Here is a 27,310-nt window from a genome sequence, read left to right on the forward strand (position 1 = left end):
GGGGAAGGGGGAAACAGTTAATCAAAGACTCTTCCCACCCAGCTTACTCACTCTTCCAACTTCTTCCATCGGGCAGGAGATACAACAGTCTGAGAACACGCACGAACAGACTCAAAAACAGCTTCTTCCCCGTTGTTACCAGACTCCTAAGCGGCCCTCTTATGGACTGATCTGATCTCTTCACACATCTTCTCGACTGTGTAGTACTACACTCCTGTATGCTCCACCCGATGACCTGTGTCTATGTATTCACACTGTGTATTTTATGTTATATGCGTATCTCTGCCATCTCCTCCAGTTTTACAACCTCGGCAAAAGTACTGCTCCTCTAACTTCGGGGCCCTTTTCGCTCCGCGAGACTAGTTTGAAACTTTCATCCTACTTTCTGGAACATGTCACCAAAAGGCTGTGAACCCACAGGGGAAGTGAAGCATCTCAGTGGAGGAAAAGGTTTAAAAGGAAGTGCATTGTGAGGGTGCATTCAGAACCACAGAAAAGGTACAGCACCGAAGGAGGTCATTCGGCCCATCCTGTGTCTGCCAGCCCGAGGGCACCCAGGTGCCCTTTCTATTCCCACCTTCCTGCACCCGGCCCTGTAGCTTGCAGCATTTTACCCTGCAGGCTTCGCATCAGTACGAACAGGAAGATTGGGCAAGATTGGAGTCGGATTAAATGAACTACTAACTGATTCTGGATGAGACTGAAGCTTTACCATCGGGTTTAAGGCATAGTTAGATTACCCAATTATTTTTTCTATTAAGGTGCAATTTAGAGTGGCCAATCCACCTACTCTGCACATTTTTGGGTTGTGGGGGCGAAACCCACGCAGACACGGGGAGAATGTGCAAACTCCACACAGACAGTGACCCAGAACCGGGATCGAACCTGGGACCTCAGCGCCGTGAGGCGGTTGTGCTAACCACTAGGCCACCGTGCTGCCCGATTTAAGGCATAGTTAAGCTTTGAGCTCACGTCACTGATTTGCAGAAAGGAGTTTGATGGTGCTGGTCCTGTGTGATAGAGTTTAACACACAGCTCTATCACTTGGTTCAATGAAGGCAACTAAGTTCAGACTTAAATAAATTAACACAGCAAACCTAAAAGGAATCTTCTCACACATTGAAATAAGGTGATACTTGGGGGAAGAGGACCTGCATTCACTGAAGACTGGTAAATAAAAGCAGTCTCACCCTGACAGCACTGAAAATCAGGGACGTTAATAGGTTGTCTAAAAATTGGAAACTCTTCAGGCTGCCTAGTGTGCATGTATCACCTGCCATCTTTCTTGTCATGTTCTGCCATCTGTTGTGACCTTACATGCTCTGCGTGGCACATTGTTGGAGAGGTTAATAATTACTGTGAGTGCTTGAGAGGCTGCGTTCCTCTGTAAGCACAAAGAGGTGAGCTGATACAAAGCTGAGCATCTAACGTCAATTATTGCAGAGTGCAGCTTGGTAGGTTTATCATTGAGCCACCAGAACTGTACACACACCCGGTTGGAGACTTGGGCCTTGACGTTAATCCTTGCCACATACAAGCTCACAACCTCCCCCCAACTCCATCATAGTCAGTGAAGGTCGGGTCAGACGTTAATGGGCAACACAACTTCAGTGCTTCACTTAGATAACCCCCCCCCCCGCGCCTTTATCTGGGTGCCTGACCTGGGTGTCTGACTGTTCCACTGTGGGGAGATGAGGTGCTTAATGGATCTATTTAAATTTGGGATGCAGAAGCATTCGTGAAACACGGCTATGAAAGGGGGCTGCCAGTTCCATGAGGTGAAGGCCTTTTACAGCACTCCTAGTGGGCCGAGTGGCAGGAGTGCTCACCTTGAATCCCTAAAGGAAGGCATTCCCCCTTCCCCCAACTCTGCAAGGCTGTTTTGAGTTCCCGACCTCCCTTTCGTCTGCCGACTGGGGCCTTTGTTCCTCCATTGACGATCACAGCATCCCCCCCCACTCCTGAATGGCGAAGGACGTCCCCTTTGTGAGTGACCCTTGCCGCAGAGGTACCTATGTCTCAACATAGATGCAATACTTCAATTACAATACAACCTAATGAATTCCGCAAGCTGATCAAGCCATCTCCGAAGCTCATCCCTCTTTTGACTGGGACTCATTTTCTTTGCTCAAATCACAAACTAATAATACAATCGCAAAAACAAAACAAGTCTTGGTGCTGAGCTAAATAAATTCCAATGGGCTGGATTCTCTGGTTCCCCAGCCGTGTGTTTCTCAGAGGCACCCTGATTGCTAGCGACGGGATTCGCACATCCCTGGTTTAGAGGGAAAGCTGCCCACAGAGAGCAGTAGCTGGCCTCACTCATTGATTTCTTTCGGTGAGGTCCTAAAGTGTGTAGATTAGGGCAGGTCTGATCGAATAGCCGAGGTATCCTTTTGAAGAGTTACGGTACTCCTTTGGATATGTTCACAGGACATCTTTGGGAGAGCTAAGGTACACTTTGGCACAGGTCAGTGCTCTTTGTGACTGTTAAAAGTAGATATGATTGTGGGTCAAAAGTGCATTAAAAAGCATTGGAACTGCCCACCTGTCAGATGACGGTCAAGCTATCAACAACTGGCAATGCTGTCAAAGAACTGTCAGAACTCATTGGATCTATCAATGGTCCTCAGAGCGGTCAAGCTAACAAATGATTTAACAGCAGGGCTTTAAATTCTTTATTAAAAAGTGTGGAGTTAAAAAAAACAGTCTGATATTTAACTTTGGTGACATTGGTCTGAGGGTTGTCATTATATGATATGTGCTGCATGACTGATGTTACGACTTAACATTATCACATTGGGGTGCCTGTTAAGTGTGCCTACTCTACTTATAGAGTAAGAATGTTTGTTCTCATAAGAAATTAGCTGAATTAATGTCAATGTATAGAATATTTTTATCAGTGAGGGTTTTTTAAAAAATAGTGACATCATCAATAGCGCATAACTTTATTTTATGCCAGCATGGCTCGTGAGGTTAGGCCCCTGGTGGATATTAGGTGAGTTGGCATGGCGAGGGTAAGGGAAAAGGGTGGTGGGTAGGGAGCATGGAGTTGGCATAGGGTCTGTTAATGAGCAGAAGGCATGGATTGGCATAGGGTGATGAGGTGGGTAGAGGGGCACAGGGTGGCATATGGAGTGTGAGATATAGGGATGAGTCGGAACATGAGGTGGCATGGATGGGGCATGGGGAGTGTCTGAGCTGTGAGGGGTGAAGGGTTGTGTTTTTGTTTTGTTCATCAACAAAGTGCTGGTGCTCCGAGGCAGGCCTTGCACCCTGCCCACACCAACACCCGGCAGCCTCTCCACATGTTCCAGCCACGTTGGGTCCAGCATTTAAACCAGCCTACCCTCCTGGAATGAAAACGTCTTCTTCCAGAATTCTTGTTCATGGGTCGGATTGCTGGAGCCAGGAAATGCCCCTTCTCCACACTCCCAGCCCTGGTGAAAATCTGGGCCTAAATGTGAACATCTGGCTATATTGCAAATGCATATTGTGACCAAATAATTCTTAGGCCAGAGATCAAAACACCTGGGCTAAATAGCTGGCTTTTAAAGGAGACCAAGGCAGGCCAGTAGCACGGTTCAATTCCCGTACCAGCCTCCCCGAACAGGCGCCGGAATGTGGCGACTAGGGGCTTTTCACGGTAACTTCATCGAAGCCTCCTCGTGACAGTAAGCGATTTTCATTTCACTTCATTTCATTTTCGCACTGATAAATTATCCCTCATTAAAACAAATTTCATTCCTCATTGAAACCTGAACCACCTCACTGTTAATCAGCAAATTCAACCTCCAATAAGGTATTTTTTTCTGATTTCTATACATTGAGGCATGATCCTGCTTTCCTTGGTTGTGGATACACTCACGTCTGGCTGACAAGATTGTTGATTTGAGCTGAAAGCCAGCAATCAAAGCCATCACCTCAGGTAACATTCAGACGGGAGAACCTCATTGAGTGCTACAGAATATCTGCTCACTTAACAAATCACTGCAATTTTAAAGGAATTCAGAGTCTGAAGAATTTTGAAAATATTTCAATACAATAAAGAGCTAGATAATTGCAAGGTTTATTTTATTATTCATTCATGGGGATCTGGGTTTTGCTGCCTGGGCCTGCATTTATTGGCCATCCCTAACTTTTCTTGAACTGACTGGCGTGTTTGACCATTTCAAAGGGCATTTTCTGTGGATCTGGAGTCACATGTAGGCCAGATCAAGTAAGGATGGCAGATTGCCCTCCCTGAAAGGACTTTAGTAAATCAGATATTTTTTTTATCACATGTTCATTTAATTCCAGGTTTTTATTGAGTTCAAATTTCATCATCTGCCATGGTGGGATTCGAACCTCATAACACCCTCTGGGTTTCTGGATTATTAGTCCAGTGACAATTCCTCCCCAAGTGTGATTGTAATTTTTCTTATGCAGTTGGCTTCCTAGCTATGCCCCTGGGTTTGACATTAACATTCATTGCTGGGAAATTTACACTATGTGAGAGCTTATGCATGTCCTTCATTTTGACATGGACTCTACCCCACCATTAACCATTAGCAAAGGGACTCAAATTGTTTTCTTTTGTTTTTGTTTGGACCCATTGGAATTATTGAGACAGGATAATGTAAAGTTTCAAACAACAATCCGCCACTCCCCATACCTGAACGCATCAGGTCTTGCTGCATGATTTCGTAGTTGTGCCAATCTTTTCTTTTCAGCCCATCTGTCCAGCCGTAGGAGCGATCTTCATTGGGACCGAATGGGAACCTCTGAAAAAAACAACATTTCAGTGGTTACAAGTTATTTTTATGCTGTTATTTCATCACACTTTCAACCAGGTCCAAATTAAAATCAGTGGGTGAAATCTTCGCCGGGGGTGGGGAATACTCCCTTCCGTCGGCAGCACACCCCACCCACAGGTTTCCCGTCGACGTTGGGTGGTCACAATGGGAGATCGCATTAGCCAGCCGCGGATTGGAGAATCCCGGAAACAGGGCGTCATCGTGGAACACGCGGCTGGGGAGGCGGAGAATTCACTCCCATATTTTTTCCAAATGGTTACGAATCAAGGAGTATCACCACTACATGACTATGGGTGATTCCTGATTCCTTTCTGTCATTTGTTTATGTTAACATGTGGGCAAATGTTTGGGGTTTGGTGGGAGGATGGGATCATTGTTATTGATATGGGGATTGACATTACATTCGTTTCTGATTATTGTTTATTGTTAGGTGTAAATTTGGGAGAAAATATGAAAAAGGAGGGGAGTAAAAAATATCTTTTCAAAAAAGAAGTATAACCGCTACATAAAAGGAGGGATTCTCCATTCCGGAGTCCAACTGTTTCTACCAGCAGAGAAACCAGATTGCTTCCCGCTGGTGCTAGGAGAGACCTCGACATGAACACATTTTCAATTTATTAATGAAATGAAAATCGCTTATTATCACAACTAGGCTTCAATGAAGTTACTGTGAAAAGCTCCTAGTCGCCACATTCCAGTGCCTGTTCGGGGAGGCTGTTATGGGAATTGAACCGTGCTGCTGGCCTGCCTTGGTCTGCTTTCAAAACCAGCGATTTAGCCCTGTGCTAAAGATATTAAGTTTTACGCACTGACTGAGCGTTTAAATAGTTTATGGATAAGAACACTTTTACAGAATTATGACCCCTGACACAAGCCCCCTGACCCCCCCCCCCCCCCCCCATCTCCCAGGAAGGACCCCTCTTGGCACCCTGGTGGCAATTGTTGGGAAGGTAATTACCACTTTTCCAGCTTTCGGACTGCAAGGCGCCAGGTCCACGCTCCTTAATACCGGCACCAATTCACGCCAGCGGGACTCTCGGCTTGGGGGGAGCGGCCGGGGCATGCCAACTGGCTGGTAAATGGCGCGTCCCGCCCGGCAATGACATGCAAAATAGCTCTCATGAGTTATTTGCATGGTTCCAGCGAGACATTGGGGACGGGTGGGGGAGTGGGGGGGAGAAGCCCGACTGGGCTGGCCGGGTGGGCACTGAGACTTGCGACTGGTTTTTCCACCCACGGGAGTCCCGATTTTGCCCCGCCGTGGGATTCTCCGCCCTATCTTAGCGACGGGGAAACGGAGAATCCCGGCCCACATGCTTGTCAACTCACGGTGATGAAACGGTCCTCCCCGTGCACCAGGGAGAGATTGGGAGATTCATTAGCAAGATCTGCAAGCTATAGATTTGAAGCTATAATTCAGGCTGATGCTCCCAGTGTGTTACTGAGGGAACGCTCCACGGCTGGAGCTCATGTTTGGATGGGATGTTAAATCAAAGTTCTGTCTCACCACTCAGGTGGATGTAAACCATCCCGTGGCGTTATTTTCGAGGAGAGCAAGGGAGCTCATCCCAGTGTCCTGGCCAATATTTATACTTCAACCAATATCACCACCACAGATTATCTGGGCTTTATCTCATTGCTGCTTGTGGCACCTTTCTGTGTACAAATCTAACGGGGCAATGGTGGCATAGTGGTAATGTCATTGGTGTAATAATCTGGGCTCCCAGCATAATGCTCTGGGGGGGCATGGGTTCAAATCCAACCACAGTGAAATGAAAAAAAAATGAAATGAAAATTGCTTATTCTCACGAGTAGGCTTCAAATGAAATTATTGTGAAAAGCCCCTAGTTGCCACATTCCTCGCCTGTTTGGGGAGGCTGGTACGGGATAAGAAATGTAAGCCAGCGATTTAGCCCTGTGCTAAACCAGCCCCAGTAGCTGGTGGAATGTAAATGCAAAGCTGGGCTCAGTCATGGTGCCCATGAGCATTATAATCAATTGTTGCAAAAACCCAGCTGATTCACTAATGTCACTCAGGGAATAAAATCTGCCATCCTTAACTGGTCTGATCCACATGTTAATCCAGACCCACAGCAATGTTGTTGAGTCCTAAGTGCCTTCTGCAATGGCCCAGCAAACCACTCAGTCAAACCACTCAGTCCAAAGGCCAATTGGGATGGGCAACAAATGATGGTCTTGTCAGTGAACCCCATGAAAGGATCATGGGAAAACAAAATGGCTGCTGTGTTTTCTGCAGCACAGCAATGGCCACAATTTAGAAGTACTCCATTAAAAACACTTTGGAATATCCTGAGATCATGAAAGGTGCTATATAAATGCAAGTCTTTCCCTGGATACCAATCCAGGCTTTCAGAGGTATATGAAACACACAACAGTAACCATTGCTCAATTATTTTGGCAGGATGTGACCCGGAAACATTTTAATAATTTACATACGAGTGGTTGAAGGTTTGCTTTTCTGTTTACTGGGATGTGGGCAAGGCCTGTGTTTGCTGCCCCAGCCTTGCTAGACCATTTCAGAGGGCAGTTAAGAGTCAATCGCATTGCTATGGGTCTGGAGTCGCATGTAGGCTTGGCCAGACAAGGATGGTAGATGTCCTTCTCTAAATGGTGATTAATGAACCAGAGTCATGGTTATCATATGAGACTACCTTTATATTCCAGATTCTATTGATCAAATTTGAATTTCACCAGCTGCCATAGTGGGATTTGAACCCACGTCCCCAGAATATTGGCCTGGGCCTTTGGATTTCTAGCCCAGTGACTTTACCACTGATACCGTCTCCCCACATTGGAGTAATAAATCATGGCCTGTGGCACTCAAACAAGTAGTTTCTTCTGCAATAATACACAAAAAAGGAACAGGTGTAAAACACTATGGCACACATCAATAGTCCATAGCTCACTATTTGCGACTTTATAAATATGCTTGGATACTTGGTTCAGTCTTCATTTCTAAAGCAACAGGGCTGTCTGACTTTGGAAATCCCCGCCTCAGACCTGGTGGAGGCGGGGTCATTGAGCATTTCTAATGCGGAAATAAATAAGATCCTTGTTAGACGAGGGAATCAAAAGTTATTGGGGGAAGATGGGAGTGTGGAATGAGAAACACAGGGTGGAATTTTCCGACCAACGTGTCAGGTTCTGACTGAAAACCCGTCTGTTTCTCCCACGGATCAATAAAAAAGCACGGGGGTGTGTTTTGCGCCGTTACTCTGGCAGGGCCGGGCTAACTGAGCGGGCAAGACTGGCTCTACAGAGGTCGGACGGGCGCCCCGATCTCAAAGTGAAAGTGAAGGCCCGGTGCCATGGCCAGCACTGGGGCTTCAGTGCCACCTCCCCCCCGCCACGCCAACATCATCGGCATCCCCACATACACCTCTCTCTCAGTCGTGAACCTGATATGGAAAGTCTGGAAACATTGCGTTCTGAGTTCTGGCCAGTGCAAATCCCGCGATGGAGAGTTAGCGGCCATTGCAAGATTTGTGCCCACGGAGAAGGGGCCCTAAAAATTGTGGCCATGAACGGATCAAACATGAGCTTAACGAATGTTGGAGAAGACCCGAGGGGCGAATGGCCTGCTACTGCTCTCATTTTGTATGTTTGCGCGTTCGTAGGCCATGCTGATTATACTTTTCTCTGGATGGACAAACTGAAAGAGGAAAGCATCAATGCTGATGTATAAAAATATGTTTGTCTTTAAGTCCCCTTTGAAGCCAGTGGCAAAGAAAGTCAGGATGTTAGATGTTAAGTAGGGTGGTAGAGGTTTGGAACTCACTCCCACAAACAGCAGGTGTAGCTCACCCAGTTGTTAATTCTGAATCTGAGATAGATAGATTTTTGTTAAGCAAAGATATTAAGGGATTTTTTTTTTTTGCGCAGAGAGTGGTGAGTGCCTGGAATGTGTTGCCAGGGGAGCTCGTGATACATTAATGGTGTTCAAAAGGCATCTCGATAAATACATGGATAGGATGGGTAAAGAGGGATATGGCACTGGGAAGTGCTGAGGGTTTTGGCCAAGGTTGGTATCATGACCGGTACAGGCTTGGAGGGCCGAAGGGCCTGTTCCTGCTCTGTATTGTTCTTTGTTCTTTGATGTGGGCCAAAGACAGGTATATGGAGTTAGACCACAGATCAGCCATGATCTCATTGAATGACGGGACAGGCTCAAGGGGCTGAATGGCCTGCTCCTGTTCCTATGTTCCGATGTGTGGAAACCGGCATGTTGATTCGCTGTTGCCCATTGCCCAAGACCAATTTTACTGCCATAATTTTGAACTTTGCTATATCAACTGACCTTGCTACCAAGTTGGAGAGTTTTGCAAAAGGCAGCAGCAGAAAAAGACATGACACTAATCTTGTACTTGCAGGATAAACAAATGAAAATGCTGAAGCGCATGGGTTGAACACAATAATCAACAAGAGGTTTATTGGATGGTTGTGAACTGTACAAGATGGGCTAGGTTTAGCACAGTAGGCTAAACAGCTGGCTTGTAATGCAGAACAAGGCTAGCAGCGCGGGTTCAATTCCCGTACCAGCCTCCACGAACAGTGGCAACTAGGGGCTTTTCACAGTAACTTAATTGAAGCCTACTTGTGACAATAAGCTATTATTATTATTACAATGGCTTAGTCGTAACTGGTTGGAAGCCCGCGCAGTAGCCGATGAAGTCACGAATATCACGTGATTAAACTCTTAAAGTGACCACGCAACAGCACAGCACCAACAGCCCACACATATAGCAACCGACCACTTCACAAGAGTGATTTGGGTGGGAGATGCACTCGGGGTTATTGAGAGCTGTAGTTAAGATGAATTGTTGGCGCAGTGGTTAGCATTGCTGCCTCGTGGCGCCGCGGTCCCAGGTTCGATCCCGGCCCGGGGTCACTGGCTGTGTGCAGTTTGCACATTCTCCCCGTGTTTGCGTGGGTTTCTCCCCCACAACCCAAAAGATGTGCTGGTTGGTGGATTGTCCACGCTAAATTGCCCCTTAACTGGAAAAAAAAATGAATTGGGTACTCTAAATTTATTTTAAAAAAAGATGGATTGTTGGGTGATCGTTGAGGTAGTCTTAGTATTCATCAAACCGGCAGGGTGTCCAAGTTGAAATGTCTGATGCTCGTAACTCTCCGTGTAAAAGTAGAATAATGATAAATCTCATTCTCAGCCTTGTTCTCCGGAGACAGTCCCACAAAAACAGACATGAGATGAGATAAGAAAACAAAATATATTTTGATTCATAGTTCATAAACCTTGCCTTCTCCTATAATATTCCCTCAGCACAAAAGTGGTTGCAGTGCAAAATGCAGCACAGAGGGGGGCATTCAGCCCATTAAACCCATGCTGCCCCTTTGAAAAAGCTATCCAATTAATCTCAAACTCCCCTCTATTCCCCATATGTTACTCCTTCAAGGGCATATCCAAATTTATGTTGACAGCTACCATTGAGTCTGCTACTTTAGTTGCCATTGGAAACAATTTCTCCCTATCTACAAAACCCCATTATGGAATCACTGAAACTCACATGCCGAAGAATTTCATTCTGTCATGCCTACTGCTATCTTCATCCTACTGGACGGAGTATTAAACAGGAAACCATTGGAGCTTGTTAACTAATGCAATGTACTCTTTGTAGTGAACTTTAATCTTTATATGGACTGCAACAAACAAATTGGCGAGAGTGATCTGGAATATGAGATTGTAGAATGTTTTTCTGACAGTTTCTTGGAGCAATATGTTGTAGAGCCGCCCAGTGATAAAGCTATCTTAGATTTAGTATTGTGACAATGAAGCAGGGTTAATCAGTAATGTCAGTGTAAAAGATTCACTGAAAAGTAGTGATCATAATACCATTATGAAATCCTTTAAGAAAGGGCGGCACAGTAGCACAGTGGGGGCGGCACGGTAGCATAGTAGGGTGGCACGGTAGCACAGTGGTTAGCACTGTTGCTCCACAGTGCTAGGGTCCCAGGTTCGGTTCCCGTCTTGGGTCACTGTGCGGAGTCTGCACGTTCTCCCCGTGTGTGCATGGGTTTCCTCCGGGTGCTCCGGTTTCCTCCCACGCGCCCCGAAAGACATGCTGTTAGGTGAATTGGACATTCTGAATTCTCCCTCCGTGTACCCAAACAGGCACCGGAGTGCGGCGACTAAGGGCTTTTTACAGTTACTTCATTGCAGTGTTGATGTCAGCCTACTTGTGACAATAAAGATTATTAAATTAAATTAAGGGTATAATTTCATTGGAGGCGGAACTGTGAAGGTTCACTAAATTGGTCCCTGAGGTGAGGGGGATTATCCTTTGATGAGGGACTGAGTAAATTGATTTTATATTATCTCGAGTTTAGAAGAAGGAGAAGCAAGTTCATTGAAACATGTAAGATTCTGAACGGGCTTGATAGGGTAGACACTAAAAGATTATTTCCATTGGTCAAGAAGTCCAAAACAGGGGGTTTACGATATTTCATTAAGAGAGAATATGCTAATTAGTCAATCATCAGGATGGAAACCATGTGACTCGCAGACATTGTCCCGAATTGTGTTCAGTTTAGCGAGCAGCATGTGGTGTAAAAGAGTTAACAATAGCTGTTGATCTTTATCATCAACGTGTCTGTTGAGCAATTCCATAGCAGCCTGCTTGTGCTCCTATTCTGAACGTTTGTATGTATATTCGTACGTACACCTTCAAATAAACCAAATTTACATTTAGTTTACCAGTCCAGTGTGACATTGGTAAGATTGGTAAGTATTAGTAAGTATTAAGCAAACATAGAAGTACAACAATGTCAGGTTAAGGGGTTGATCATTTAGGACTGAGGTGAAGAGAAATTACTTCAATCAATGTGAATCTTTGGAATTCTCTACCTCGGAGCAGTTGTGGATGCTCCATTGGTGAAAACATTTAAAAGTCGGGATAGACAGATTTTTGGTCTCTCGGGGAATCACGAAATATGGGAACGGGTAGGAAAGTGAAACCCAAAATCGGACATGATTGTATCGAATGGTGGAGCAGGCTCAATGGCCCATGCGGTTTGCCCCTGCTCTTACTTCCTGGGCTGGATTCTCCGGTCTCCTGATACTCTGGTTTCTCAGCGGCACGCCATTCCCTGGCAGCGGGATTCATTACTCCCAATGCTTGTCAATGGGATTTTCCTTTGAAGTCGTCCCACATCGCAGGGAAACCCACAAGCGGGGATGTGCTGCCAGCAGAAGCAAAGGTCGGAGAAACCCATGCCTTGTATTCTCTGCATTTAAACTATCTACTTTCCCATGTGCTCTCAAAATTATTCTTCCTCAAGTGCTTCTGCGATTTCTTCTTTAATTGTGTGGGATTGATTTGGTTTCAATAGCTACTCACAGTAATGCATTTTATATTTCAATAAGCCTTTGCCTGAAAAAAAAATCCTTCTAAGCTTCCCCTTTATGCTTTTGTACTAATCTCGAGCTTATCCTCCACTTCTCCCAGTTCACCAATCAGGGGGGGTAATCCTTCATTCATTTACTGTCTCATATCGTTCCATATTTTTGAACATTTTTGTCAGACCACCTCCTTTAACCTTCTTTGTTCGGCGGGCTATAACTTCTAAGTCTCATTTATAGCCAACCCCTTAAGGATGAGGACCTCTGTTGGATTTTGGTAGGCGCAGTTCCTTCTGTGCTGTCGCACCAATCTTGCACTGATCAAAAGTGGCCTTAGTCCCTCACACAATTATATCTCTCACCCTTGGGTCATCCTTGGGTATCCACTCGATTCCTAGACATTTGGACTGATACTTCCGTCCGTGTGTCTTCTAGGGCAGCGAAGATGGATAAATGTTACACGTCCACAATGAATTTGCAACAAGTTTGTCATAATGCCTCCTTCTCATGTAACGATGGATTTTCAATATTGCGTGGGGATGAGAACGAGGGAAGGCACAAACTGAAATTAGCCCTTCAGAATGACGGATCCATGTCCTGATACATCAGGGACGAGCTGCTATTTTCAGACCAAGGGCGGGAAGTTGCTGGAAACCTGCACTCAGGTTGAAAGCTCCATCCGTAATTCCAACGTTACTTAACAAAAGGCAACAAGAGCGATCAAGGGTTATGAGGATAAGGCAGGACTGTGGAGTTGAGGTTAATCCCATCAGGTCAGTCATGATCTCATTGAATGGCGGAGCAGACTTATTGGGCCGAATGGCCTACTTCTGCTCCTATATCTTATGGTCCTATGGTCCAGCATGCTGCAAAATAAATGCATTGGAATTGCTTTAAAAAAAATTTAGAGTGCCCAATTATTTCTTCCCAATTAAGCGTGGCCAATTCACCTGTACATCTTTTTGGATTGCGGGGTAAGACCCATGCAGACACGGGGAGAATGTGCAAACTCCGTGCAGACAGTGACTGGGGCCGGGATTAAACCTGGGTCCTCAGCGCTGTAAGGCAGCAGTGCTAACCATTGCACCACCGTGTTGCCCCTCATTTGGAATTGTTGTTTGCATTTTCCACAGGCACTGTTAGGAGTCCATTTGTTATCTTTGGTGAGTTGTCCAAAACCTTTGTTTCATTTACATTTCTTATGTCTTGCATTCAGTATGTCTGCCTTGGTTCAATGGGAGAGCTCTGAGTCACAGATAGAATCATAGAGTCAGAGGGTTATGGATTCAAGCTCTGCGAGACTCGGGTGTCACCTCTGGGCTGGCTTCGTCACAGGGCCTCCTCCCTCCAATCACCAGGCCACTCCACTTCCCCCATGTCTATTCTCATGGTGCAATGCCTTCTCCAGCAATTGCAAAATTAACAGATTATTCATTGGCCAATTCGATGGCTGACGAGTTAAATAAACTTTCCCTGTCACTGTGTGGCCGGCATGGTCACACAGTGGTCTGTACTGCTGCCTCACAGCGCCAGGGACCTGTGTTGACTATCTGTGTGAAGTTTGCATGTTCTCCCCGTGTCTGCGTGTTTCCTCCGGTTTTCTCCAACAGTCCAAGGATGTGCAGGGTAGGTGATTTGGCCATGCTAAAATCGCCCCTTCGTGTCCAAAGATGTGCAGGTTAGACGGGGTTACAGGGATAGGGGGATGGGCCTAGGAAGGGTGTTCTTTCAGAGGGTCCTTGTCGACTCAATAGGCCGAATGGCCTCCTTCTGCACTGTATGGATTCTACGATTCCAAGTTTATCTAACTCATAAGCAAAAGTGTGGAAAAATTGTATTTTTAATGCCTCTACAATTTTACTCCCAGGTGTTCCTACTAGGGTCTTGAGCAAATAATATAAGCTGGGACTCCTGATGCTGGAAGGAAGGATTGCTATCGGATGAGAAGTTAAACCGAGACCTCACCTGTCCTTGTGAGTGAATCTAAAAGATCTGTCATGTCTACGTGAAAAAAAGAACAGGGACCTTCTCTCCAGCATTTTGAGTAACATTTATCCCCTCAACAACCCATCAACAAAGATCAATTATCCCATTGCTGTGGGTGTTTGAAAATTGACGGCCACATTTTTCAACATTATACCAATGCGTACACTTCAAAAATACTTAATTGACTGTATAGTACCATGGGATATTGCGAGGATGTAAAAGCACTTTATAAATCTGTCTCAGTGCATTTCAATACTATTTTTTTCTGTTTCGGATTGTATGCCGGTGTTTTTTTATACAGTGGAATGTTATTCAGTGCAATGAGATTTTTATCCTGATGATCGAAGTGATAACAGGATGTGGATTGAACGGAGGCTTGCCGTGAAGTGGTACTGGGATCGCCGCTCAAAATGCGGTCTCCACTACACCGGGGAGACCAAACTCAGATTAGGTGACTGCTTTGTGGAAGCACCTCCAATCAATCCGCAAGCATGCTCCCCCCCCCCCCCCAACCACCACCCCCCCTCGCCCCCCCCACCAACCACCACCTCCGGCGGCCTCCTGCCATTTTCATTTCTCACCTTGCTCTCTCAAGCTGAATTATCTGTCCTTAGCTTGCTGCACCGTTCCAGTGAAACCCGACGAAAGCTTGAGTCACAGCACTTCATCTTTCTACCAGGTACTTTGGTAACATGGGGGCAGGAGTTAGCCCTTTGGCCCTGCCAACCTGCTCTGCCATTCAGTTAGATGATGGCTGATCTGAATGTGGCCGCAGCTTCGCTTTCCTGTCTGCCCTCCATCACCTTTGCTACCTTGCCTCACAATAATCTTTCTTGTTCTGCCTTGAATAAATTCAAAGAACCAGCCCCCACTATTCTCTGGAAAAGCGAAATCCACTCAGCAATAACCCTTTGGAAGGAAATGTTTCTCCTTATCTTTAAATAAAAAGAGAGACCTAATGGGCGCGATTCTCCGCACTTACGACGGGGCCGAGAATAGCGGGCGGCGCAAATTTCTACGGCGACGCTGGTCCAACGCCCTCCCGCTATTCTCCCCCCCCCCCACGCCCGCCCCCCGACACGGAAAAAAAAGGCGAGCAGCGATTCTCCCCTGGCCGATGGGCCGATTTCCAAGGCCTTTACGGCCATTTTCACGAATTTGAATACGCCTGCTATACAAGTTCGTGAAAACGGCGCCAAAGTGCCGTTCTGCACAACCACGCCACCGATTGGCATGGCCGCAGCGGGTACTTACCCTGCGCACTCTTTGTTACTCCGCCGCCCCGCTGGATCAGTCCGCGGGGCGGCTGAGGGGCATTACAGACCGCAAATGCGCGGGTCTGACGCATATGCGCGGATGACGTCATCCGCGCATGCGCGGGTTGGAGTCGTCCAATCCGCACATGCGCGGCTGACGTCATCATATGCGTCAGCCGTCGCTAACTTTGGCGCGCGGGCTTAGCGAAATTCGTTAAGCCCGCGATGCCGTAGTTCACGGGGCCGCGATGCTAGCCCCGACCGGGGAGCTGAATCGGGTCCCAGGCGGGGGCGCGGAGGCTGCCGTGAAACACGGCCGTTTTCATGGCAGCCTTCACGACTCTCTTGCATTTGTGGAGAATCGCGCCCATTATTTCTCATCTATCTATGGCCCCAGTTTTAATCTCCCCCACAAGAAGAAACACCCTCTGACCACTTGGGATCTTATAGGCCGGGATTCTCCTTTCCGGGGACTAAGTCCCCAAGCCGGCGGGAAAAGCAGCGCCAATGACTCGGGCGTCAATGGGCCCCCAAGGTGAGGAATTATCACCTGTCTCGGGGCTAGGTGGCACCGCTCTTGCTGGCGCTGAAGGGACTGCGGGTTCGCGCATGCGCCAAAGGGCTGGCAAGATCTCGCGCATGGCAGAACCGAGGCATGTTTTGGCGCATCCGCGGGGGGCTCACTTCTCTGCGCCAGCGGGACTGGCCAAAAACGGACGGCCACTCAGCCCATCGGGGGCCCGGAGAATTGCTGGGGAGGGGGGCGCTGCCAACGGTCCCCAACCTGTGTGGCGCAAACCTTGCCCCCGCCCGAAAAACAGCGCTAGAGAATACGGCGTCGGGGCAGTAGGGCGGGATTCGCGCCGCCCCCCCCCCCCCCGGGGATTTTCCGACTCGGTGGGGGGTAGGAGAATCCCGATCTATATGTTGTAGTAAGATCATCTCGTATCCTTCCGAACTCCAAAGGACATAGGCCTAACTTATTCAACATTTCTTCACAAGACAACCCCTCCATCGCAAGAATTAATCCAATGAACCTCTGAACTGCTTTGAAAGTGATTATATATTTTCTTAAATAAAGAGAACAAAACTGTACACAGTATTCCAAGGCCATGCACAGCTGTAGTGAAACTTCCCTGCATCTGTATCCCATTCTCCTTGCAATAAACACCAGAATTGTATTTGCCATAATAATACTTGCATACTAACATTTTATGATTCATGTACCAAGACACCCAGATCCCTCTGTGTCACCAAGTTCTGCAATCGTTCTCCACTTAAATAGAGTGTACTGCTTTTCAATTATTCCTGCAAAAGTGAAAAGGGGAGGCGGTGACGTAGTGGTATTGTCACTGGGCTGGTGAGCCAGAGACCCTGGGTTCAAATCCCACCATGGCTGATGTTGAAATTTGAATTCAATAAAAGTCTGAATGCAACCATTCTTGCCTTGAAAATGAAAAACTGAAATGAATGAAAATCGCTTATTGTCACGAGTAGGCTTCAATGAAGTTCCTGTGAAAAGCCCCTAGTTGCCACATTCCGCCGCCTGTCCGGGGAGGCTGGTACTCGAATCGTGCTGCTTGGTTTGCTTTAAAAGCCAGCGATTTAGCCCAGTGAGCTAAACCAGCCCCGTGAGAAGATGTTGAGAAATTCTTGGACCTGTTCTGGCGAGATAATGGTGTAGTGGTAATGTCACAGGACTTGATATGGACCGACCAATGAGGAGAGATTAACTCAGTTAGGATTGCGTTTGCTGGAATTCAGAAGAATGAGAGTGGGATATCATAGAAATCTATAAATTTCTAACAGGGCCAGGCAACGTAGTTGCACGAAGGTTGTTCCTGATGGTAGAGGTGTCCAGAATCTTAGGGTAGACCACTTTGGACTGAGCTGAGGAGAAATCACTTCACCCAGAGAGTGGCTGGCCTGTGGAATTCGTTACCACTTTAAGTAGTTGAGGCCAAAACATTGCGGGCGAAATTCTCCGCCCCCCACGACGGGTGGGAGAATAGCGGGAGGGCCTTCCCGACTTTTTTGACGCCCTCCCGCTATTCTCCCACCCCCCCGCCGAAATCCCGACACGAATCGCTGCCGCCGTTTTTTTACGGCCGGCAGCGATTCACAGCTGTTAGAAGGGCCGAAGTCCCAGCCCTTTACGACCTTTTTACGAACGGCAAACACACCTGGTCGTGCCGTTCGTAAAAACGTCGTGACTACCTGGAAAAAAATAACCATGGCACCGATTGGCACGGCAGTACCACGGCCGTGCCAAGGGTGCCATGGGCCCGCGATCGGTGCCCACCGATCGCGGGCAGCGGGCCCGATGCCCGCGCACTATTTGTCCTTCCGCCGCCCCGCAGTATCAATACGCGGGGCGGCTGAGGGGCAACCCGGACCGCGCATGCGCGGGTTTCGCGCAAAAACGCGATGACGTCACCCGCGCACGCGCGGGTGGAGTCTTCCCACCTGCGCATGCGCGGCTGACGTCATATGACGCGTCAGCCGGCGCTAAGTCCGACAAGCGGGCTTAACGATTTTCGTTAAGCCCGACTTGTCGGAGCCTCCGACGTCGGGCTGCTAGCCCCGACGGGGGACCAGAATCGGTCCCCCGTCGGGAAGGGGCGCGATGCCGTAAAACCCGCCCGGGTTTTACGGCAGTTTGACGATTTCTCCCGTTTTGGGAGAATTTCGCCCTGCATGTTTTCAGGAAGGAGTTGAATTCATCGTTTATTCAATATCTTCACCTGTGCCTGTTCCTCCAGGACCTCGGACAGCGACCAGTTTGTTCCCGTTTTTGAAAATTGGGACCTTCTTGTTTTGTTCTCATTTTAATTTGGAATTCGTTGGGAATCGATTGTTAATCCTTTCAGTCAGATCTGATTTTCACATTAGCTCATTTACATGGTCAAAGGAAGCATGGATAAATAAAGCAGAAAATATTATATTTTGCTTGTTTTGGACCCATTATTTGCAACACTAACAGATAAAATAATAAATCATTAAAGCAAAAACACACTGCCTTTTTTTTTTAAACAGTTGACAGTCAATTTGCTGGAAGTGTTGTGCGGTGCATGCAGCTGTGAAAGTAGTTGTTAACAGTTCTGTTTCGAACATCTGATAGGTCATCTCAGGACATCCATACTGAATCTTAATTAACTGGGAGTGACAGCTTGATTTATAATATTTATTGCGTGTTTGCTTTTCTGGCTGGAGAAAGGAGTTCAGCTTTCGCTGGTGAGGTGTGCACCTCGCATATATCTTCACTTTCGTTTCTTGATCAACGAGTTTAGTTTGCTGCTTACGATAGAAGGTGTGTCTCTTTGGTGCTGCATTCAGTGAATCGGGGGGGGAGGGGGGGGGTATTAGGTGCCCTGCAACAACCGGGATACCATCCACAAGTCCAAAGGTGTGCGGGTTAGGTTGATTGGCCATGCTAAATTGCCCTTAGGTTAGATGGGGTTACTGGTTTACGGGGAAAGGGTGGAAGTGTGGGCTTAAGTGGGGTGCTCTTTCCGAGAGCCGGTGCCGTCTCGATGGGCCGAATGGCCTCCTTCTGCGCTGTAAATTCTATGTGATGGAGAAAGAGCGATGGAGCAAATGTGACCAGGAAAATGTGACAGGAAGTCAGTGCGACACTTACAGGATGTATGCACTGTGCACAGGGCAACAACAACTTACACTTAACTAGCATCTTTAACATAGTAAAACATCCCAAGGCAATTCATAGGAAAATTAAAAAACAAAATATGAAAGAGGTTAGTTTTAAAGAGCGCTTAAAGGATGGAAGTATTAAGGCCGAAATAGGGAGGGAGTTTTGGATCTAAGGGCTGAGGCAGCTGAGGGCATTTAGGAGTCAACCATGTTGATGTAGATCTGGAGTCACATGCGGGACAGACCAGGTAGGGATGGCAGATTTTCTTCCCTGAAAGGCATTAATGAACCAGATGGGTTTTTACGACAATCGTTTCATGATCACCTTTAGTCTTATAATTCTGCCATGGTGGGATTCAAACCCGGGTCCCCCCCAGAGAATGACTCAATGACTAGGCCAACACCAATACTCCTAAGCCACTACCTCCCCTGTGCTTGGAAAATCTCACTAGGCTACTGGCAAATTCTTCTTTATTTATTTTCGGGTCAAGGTCACGTCCAATGAGAAGCAGCACATTGTGGCCAGTGAACCCTGACGTGACCTGAAGATCCTGACTGCTGCCATCTTAGCTTGGAGCTGGGGACAATCTAGCATTGACCAGCAGCTTCTTCTGATTCATTTCACTCCTGCACTTTGTCTTTGCGCAGGGCAGCAGTGGCAGCCCCTGTACAGTGGCTTTTGCTCCATAGGATAAGCGCCTGCTGCACTCCCTCAAGACGGGCAGAAAGGCTTGCGTTTATATAGCCCCTTTCATGATTTCAGGGCACTCGAAAACACTTTACAGTGAATAAAGCACTCTTGAGGTGCAGTCTCTGTTCTAATGTAGGAAACACGGTAGCTACACAGCAAGCTCCCGCAAAAGAAATGTGATAGTGTCCAGAAAAATCTTCTTTTTGTGATGTCAATTGAGGGATAAATAAAAGGAGACATGCTGCCAAAGCTTTTCATCTTGCACTCACCAGGTCAGACTGGAGAATGCCAAATCTCGGAGGGACCAACAATTTACACTGCATGTGAAAAGGGTGCTGATTAGGAGGTCAGACAAATTTGATTTGTCGAATGGTACTGGCAGTAAGACTGTTGCTTCAGAAAACCGATGGCCAGCTCAGCAAGACTTTTGGCGGTACTCTCTTCTTTTTTTAAATATAAACTTAGAATACTCAACTAATTTTTCCAATTAAGGGGCAATTTAGCGTGGCCAATCCACCTAAGCTGCACATCTTTGGGTTGAGGGTGCGAAACCCACGCAAGCACGGGGAGAACATGCAAACTCCACACGGACAGTGAACCAGAGCCGGGATCGAACCTGGGACCGGGGTGCCATGAGGCAGGAGCACTAATCACCGCGCCACCGTGCTGCCCGAGCATTACTCTCTTCTTGTCCTGTTTTCCATCTATTCCTAAATTTCTGACGCGTGTCACAAGTTACGTTATGACCAAGTAGCCCACTCCTGACCTCGCTGGTATGGAGGCGGAAGAGAGGGCAAGAACAGGATAACTCAATGCAGCGGGAGGCACCCTTTCAAGGTGCAACAACTGTGAATGCACCACCACCATATTGTACCCTCAGGTACCCATCTCATGCTTGAAGAACAGGTGCAGTCCATTTTCTTCGGTTCTGACTCATAATCGTTCAATTGTGTCTGTCGTTAAAAGGAAGTTAGCCAGCTCTATCTCTTCAATTGTCTCCTTGGGACGTCAGCGCCACATGGGAAATTCCATGTTAAGTCATGAAATCTAAACTGACTGCTCACCTTGTTCATCTTGCTGTAACTACGCATTTAAGATCAAAGCGGATTTTTCAGTGTAAGCCCTCACTTTGTGAACAGTAAATGCCTTGGATCTCACTGCAGTAATTTGTTCCATTTTCCCGGCATGTTCTAATGCAACAAAAACCCCTTCATTTTAAATACCTGCCGCATCAGCCAGAAGGTTCACTGCAGCAATTAAAAACAGCTGACCACATCTTTATGACATTATGAAAAAAAGGTCAGACAAATTTGCTCACTAAAAACAAAAAATATAAAAATTCTAAGGCAGTTATATGGCTCATATCACGACCTCAAGGCATCCCAAAACACTGCACAGCTAATGAAGTACTTCCAAAGCTGACTGGGTGCCGGTTTAGCTCAGTTGGCTGGACAGCTGGTTTGTGATATCGAGCAAAGCCAGCAGCGTGGGTTCAATTCCTGTACCAGCTGAGGCTATTCCCAACTTTGCTGAGGTGGTCTTCATGTTAAATCACCACCAATTAGCTCTCCCCCTTAAAGGGAAAAACAGGGACTGGGGCAATCAGAAAGCTCCCGTGAACAGCGATAGCAAGTTAAACACTTTGGGCGGGATCTCTGGCCATTCCTTGGCAGCAGGATGCTCTGCTCTTGCCTCTGTCAATTAGAATTCCCATTGAAGCTATCCCACATTACTGGTCATGAGTGAGCTGTCAGCCGGACCAGCAAAGATCACCGGAGAATTCTGGCCTTTATGATTGTTGTGGGATAAATATAAGAAAATTGCAACTCGACTTCTTTTGATCCTGAAAGGACAGATGAAGGAGTGAGGGGAGTGCGGGTCTCTTGATCTCAAGGCATTTGTCCGGCAGCGTACCCTGTCAATATCATGCTGGAATATTAGTCAAGCTTTTATGTCTACATTCAGAAGCAAGAGTGCTATCAATTGAGGTAATGCAGCACAGTGCAGGCCCTTCAGCCCACGATGCTGTGCCGACCATTTATCTTAATCTAAGATAAACGTAACCTACACCCCTTCAATTTATTGCTGTCCATGTGCCTGTCTAAGAGTCGCTTGAATGTCCCAAATGACTCAGACTCCACCACCTCTGCTGGTAGTGCATTCCATACACCCACCACGCTCTGTGTTAAGAACCTACCTCTGACATCTCCCCGATACTTTCTTCCAATCACCTTAAAATTATGTCCCCTTGTGACAGCCATTTCCACCCTGGGGAAAAGTCTCTGGCTATCCACTCTATCCATGCCTCTCATCACCTTGTACACCTCTATCAAGTCACCTCTCTGCCTTCTTCGTTCCAGTGAGAAAAGCCCTAGATCCCTCAACCTTTCTTCATAAGACATGCCCTCCATTCCAGGCAGCATCCTGGTAAATCTCCTCTGTACCCTTTCCAAAGCATCCACATCCTTCCTATAATGAGATTACCAGGACTGGACACAATATTCCAAGTGTGGTCTAACTAGGGTTTTATAAAGCTGCAGCAAAACCTTGCAGCTCTTAAACTCAATCCCCCTGTTAATGAAAACCAACACACCATACGCCTTCTTAACAACCCTATGAACCTGGGTGGCAACTTTGAAGGATCTATGTATGTGGACCCCAAGACCCCACTGTTCCTCCACACTTCCAAAAATCCTGCCTTTAACCCTGTATTCAGCATTCAAATTTGACCTTCTAAAATGAATCACTTCACATTTATCAAGGTTGAACTCGATCTACCACTTCTCAGCCCAGCTCTGCATCCTGTCAATGTCCTTCTGTAACCTGAAACAACCCTCAACACTATCTACAACTCCCCCAACCTTTGTGTCATCGGCAAACTTACTAACCCACCCTTCCACTTCTTCATCCAAGTTATTTATAAAGACCACAAAGAGCAGAGGTCCCAGAACAGATCCTTATGGGACACCACTGTTCACCGACACCTCCAGGCAGGATATTTTCCATCCACTACCACTCGCTGTCTTCTTTCAGCCAGCCAATTCTGTATCCAGACAGCCAAATTTCCCTGTATCCCATGCCCCCTAATTTTCTGAATGAGCATACCATAGGGAACCTTATCAAATGCCTTACTGAAATCCATATACACCACATCCACTGCCCGACCTTCATCAATGTGTCTCGTTACATCCTCAAAGAATTCAATGAGGCTTGTGAGGCACGACCTGTCCCTCACAAAGCCATGCTGACTATCTTTAATAAAACTATGTTTCACTAAATAATCATAAATCCTATCTCTCAGAATCCTTGCCAATATTTTGTTCACCACAGACTTAAGACAGATGGGTCTGTAATTCCCAGGGATTTCCCTATTCCCTTTCTTGAACAGGGGAACAACATTCGCCTCCCTCCAATCACCCGCACTACTCCAGTGGAGAGTGAGAATGCAAAGATCATTGCCAACGGCACAGCAATCTCCTCCCTCACTTCCCGTAGTAATCTTGGGTATATCCCGTCCTTCCCAGGGAACTTATCTGTCCTGATGCTTTTCAAAATTTCTGGCACAACTTCCTTCTTAATATCAACCTGTTTGAGTCTATTAACCTGGTTCTTACTGTTCTCATGAGCAACAAGGTCCCTCACTCTAGTGAATACTGAAGCAAAGTATTCATTTAGGGCCTCCCCCATCCGCTCAGACTCTAGGCACAAGTTCCCTCCACTAGCCCTGATTGGCCCTACTCTCACTCTGATCATCCTCTTACTTCTCACATAATTGTAGGACGCCTTGGGGTTTTCCCTAATTCTTCCCACCAGGGCTTTTTCATGCCCCCTTCTAGCTCTTCTCAGTCCATTTTTGAGTTCCTTCCTTGCTACCTTGTAACCCTCCAGAGCTGAGTCAGATCCTTGCTTCCTCAACCTTATGTAGACTTCCTTCTTTCTCTTGATTAGAAGCTCCACTTCTCTTGTCATCCAAGGCTCCTTCACCTTACCATTCCTTCCTCGTCTCAGTGGGACAAAACAATTCAGCACTCGCAGCAAGTGCTCCTTAAACAATCCCCACATTACTGCTGTGCATTTCCCCAAGAACAATTGCTCCCACTTTATGCTCCTCAGCTCCTGTCTAATAGCAGTATAATTTCCCCTTCCCCCAATTAAATACCTTCCCATACTGTGTGTTCCTATCCCTCTCCATGACTATGGTAAAGGTCAAGGAGTTGTGGTCACTGTCACCGAAATGCTCTCCCACCGAGACATCTGACACCTGGCCTGGTTCGTTGCCGAGCACCAAGTCCAATATGGCTTCTCCAGGAGTCGGCCTATCTACATATTGAGTCAGGAATCCTTCCTGTACACACCTGACAAAATCTGCTCCATCCAAACCATTTGCTCTAAGGAGGTTCCAGTCAATAATAGGGAAGTTGAAGTCACCCATGACAACAACTCTGTTACTTCTGCACTTTTCCAAGATCTGCCGCCCAATCTGTTCTTCTATCTCTCTGCTGCTATTGGGGGGTCTATAGAAAGCTCCCAATAAAGTGACTGCTCCTTTCTTGTTTCTAACTTTCACCTACACTGACTTAGTGGACAAACACTCCTCAACTACCTCCTTTATTGCAGCTGTGGTGCACTCCCTAATTAACAGTGCCACTCCCCCTCCTCTTTTCCCTCCCTTCCTATTCTTCTGAAAACATCTAAACCTCGGAACCATTCCTGCCCCTGTGAAATCCATGTCTCCGTAATGGCCACAACATCGTAGTTCCAAGTACTGGTCCATGCTCTCAGTTCATCTCCCTTATTCCTGACACTCCTTGCATTGAAACAGACACACTTTAACCCATTCCACTGAGTGCAACTTTGCCCTATCAACTATCTATCCTTCCTCACAGACTTGCTACATACTATTTCTGCCTGTTCAGCTGCTACCCTGCAGCTACTCTGATCCATAGCTCTGGTTCCCATCCCTCTGCCAAACTAGTTTAAACCCTCCCGAAGAGCTCTAGCAAACCTCCCACCCAGGACATTGGTGCCCCTCCAGTTTAGGTGTAATCCGTCCTTCATGTACAGGTCCCACCTGGTCCCAATGATCCACATATCTGAAGCCTTCCCTCCTGCACCAGCCCTGTACCCACGGGTTCAGCTGCACTCGCTCTCTGTTCCTTGCCTCACTTGCACGTGGCACCGGTAGCAATCCTGAGATCACTACTCTGCTTGTCCTGCTCTTTAGTTTCGAACCCAACTCCCTAAAATCACTTTTTAGATCCTCATCTCTTTTCTTAGCTATGTCGTTGGTGCTTATGTGCACCACGACTTCTGGTTGCTCACCCTCCCCCTTAAGAATCCTGTAGACTCGATCCGAGACATCCCTATCCCTGGCACCCGGGAGGCAACATACCTTCTGGGATTCTCGCTCGCGACCACAGAATCTCCTATCTATTCCCCTAACCATTGAGTCTCCTATCACTATTGCTTTTCTATTCTCTCCCCTTCCCTTCTGAGCCACAGAGCCAAGCTCAGTGCCAGAGACCTGGCCGCTAGGGCCTTCCCACAGTAGATCATCCTCCCTGAACAGCATCCAAAACGGTATACTTGTTTTGAAGGGGAACGACCACGAGGGATCACCGCACTGTCTGCCCGTTCATTTTCCTTCCCCTGACTGTAAATCAGCTACTCTTGTCCTGTACCTTGGGTGTGGCTACCTCCCTGTAACTCCTCTCTGTCACCCCCTCTGCCTCTCGGATGATCCGAAGTTCATCCAGCTCCAGCTCCAGTTCCCTAACACGGTCTCTGAGGAGCTGGAGGTGGGTGCACTTCCCGCAGGTATAGTCAGCGGGGACACAGGTGGTATCCCTCACCACCCACATACTACAGGAGGAGCATGCAACTGCCCTAGCCTCCATCCCCTCTGATCTGAATTCACAAAGAGATTTAAAGGGGAAAGAAAAGGAAAGATTAAACACCTGTTTGGCCTTATACTATTGCTACTCTCCCAAGTGAACCCTCAAAAATTGGTGATTCTGCGAAATGAAATAATGATAGCTTGCTGCCCATGCATCTACTCATTATTTCGCTACTAATAAACTCAGTCCTTTCTTGCTGTTGTAAAGTATAAATGTCTGGCTCATTGCAAAGACAAGAGGAAAGAACAAAGGAACACATGAAGTAGAAGCAGCTAGACAGCTGGATTGTGATGCAGAACAAGGCCAGCAGCGCGGGATCAATTCTGTACAAGCTGCGAATTCTGAATTCTCCCTCAGTGTACCCGGACAGGCGGCGGAATATGGCGACTAGGGGATTTTCACAGTAACATCATTGCAGTGTTAATGTAAACCTACTTGTGACAATAAAAAGATTATTATTATTAGGTAGGCCATTCAGCCCCTCAACAGCTACCTCCTTTATGCATACTCTGCTATCACATCCAATCACCACAAAATTTAGTGAATTGGCCAGTTACATACAGGCTGCGAAACAGAAACAGGTGATTATTCCCAACTGATCAATGCCAGCAATCCTCCTATAAATCCCTTTCTTAGTTCTAAATATGGAGAATCATAGACAGTTAAAGCAGAGAAGGAGGTCATTGAAACCATCCTGTCTACACCGGTCAACGAAGATCTGACTCCACCAATCCTATTTTCCAGCGCTTGGCCCATAGTCCTGGAGGTTATTTCAGTCCAAGTGAATATCAATTAAATGTTACGATAGTTTCTGACTCATCGCCCTTTCAGGCAATAAGTTCCAGACTCCCACCACCCTGAGTTTCTCCTCAAATCTCCTCTTCGCGTTCTACGTCTTACCTTAAATCTATGCCCTTGGGTTATTGACCCCTCAACGCATGGAAAAAGTGCCTCACTATCCACTATATCTCTGCCCTTCATAATCTTATATGCCTCTACCAGGTCCCCTCTCAACCTTTGCTGCTCCAAATCCATTCTTTATCTTTATCCCAAACATCTTTATGCAGTCTCCTCTTAGTCTTCTCTTTTGCAGATATGTTTGATCTACTCATTTTATACCATGTTGTAGGCCAGGGTGTAGAGAACCCCAAAGAGTATCATGGAGTTCACCTGACCCACAGCTTTTAATAGATTGTGGTATAGGGGAGCACACGGCCCACTCTACAGGCGTGGTACAGCAGAAATGGAAAAGTATTTTTTAAAGCAAAATTATTCTATGAACTCAAGTTAACCTTTTTAAAACATACAGTGAACATCTTAGCAACCATTACTTCAAATACAACCCCCAAGAATACAACACTAGGTAATCCTTTAAGCTTTCCTTTTAACATCCATAAGAATTAAAACACCTTTTACCAGAATCACACCAGGTTAAAGTCACTGCTGTTATTAGTTTTAAATCACCAGGATCGATTTACAGTCTTTAGATTACAGAGAGAGATTCTAATACACCTTCTGGCTGTGACTGCAGCTGTGCAGCTCTGAAAATGAAACTAAAACACACCCTGCAGCAAATAGCCTAAAATGAAAGTAAAAGGCTGACAGACAGCTCAGCTCCACCCACTCTCTGACATCACTGCAGTAATAAACACCCA

The 27,310-nt window shown here is 46.7% G+C and overlaps 1 protein-coding gene across 4 annotated transcripts in view; it reads right to left on the reverse strand.

Moving 5' to 3' along the window:
- galntl6 (polypeptide N-acetylgalactosaminyltransferase like 6) overlaps window positions 1-27,310 on the reverse strand; it is a 1,408,929-nt gene that overhangs the window by 899,057 nt on the left and 482,562 nt on the right. For all 4 annotated transcript variants that reach the window (XM_038805796.1, XM_038805794.1, XM_038805795.1 and 1 more), the window contains exon 3: window positions 4,655-4,763. In XM_038805796.1, coding sequence (XP_038661724.1) covers window positions 4,655-4,763 — 109 coding nt within the window. The remainder of the gene's footprint in view (window positions 1-4,654; window positions 4,764-27,310) is intronic.

The sequence above is a fragment of the Scyliorhinus canicula genome, chromosome 8, assembly GCF_902713615.1.
Source record: "Scyliorhinus canicula chromosome 8, sScyCan1.1, whole genome shotgun sequence".
Lineage (NCBI taxonomy): Eukaryota > Metazoa > Chordata > Chondrichthyes > Carcharhiniformes > Scyliorhinidae > Scyliorhinus > Scyliorhinus canicula.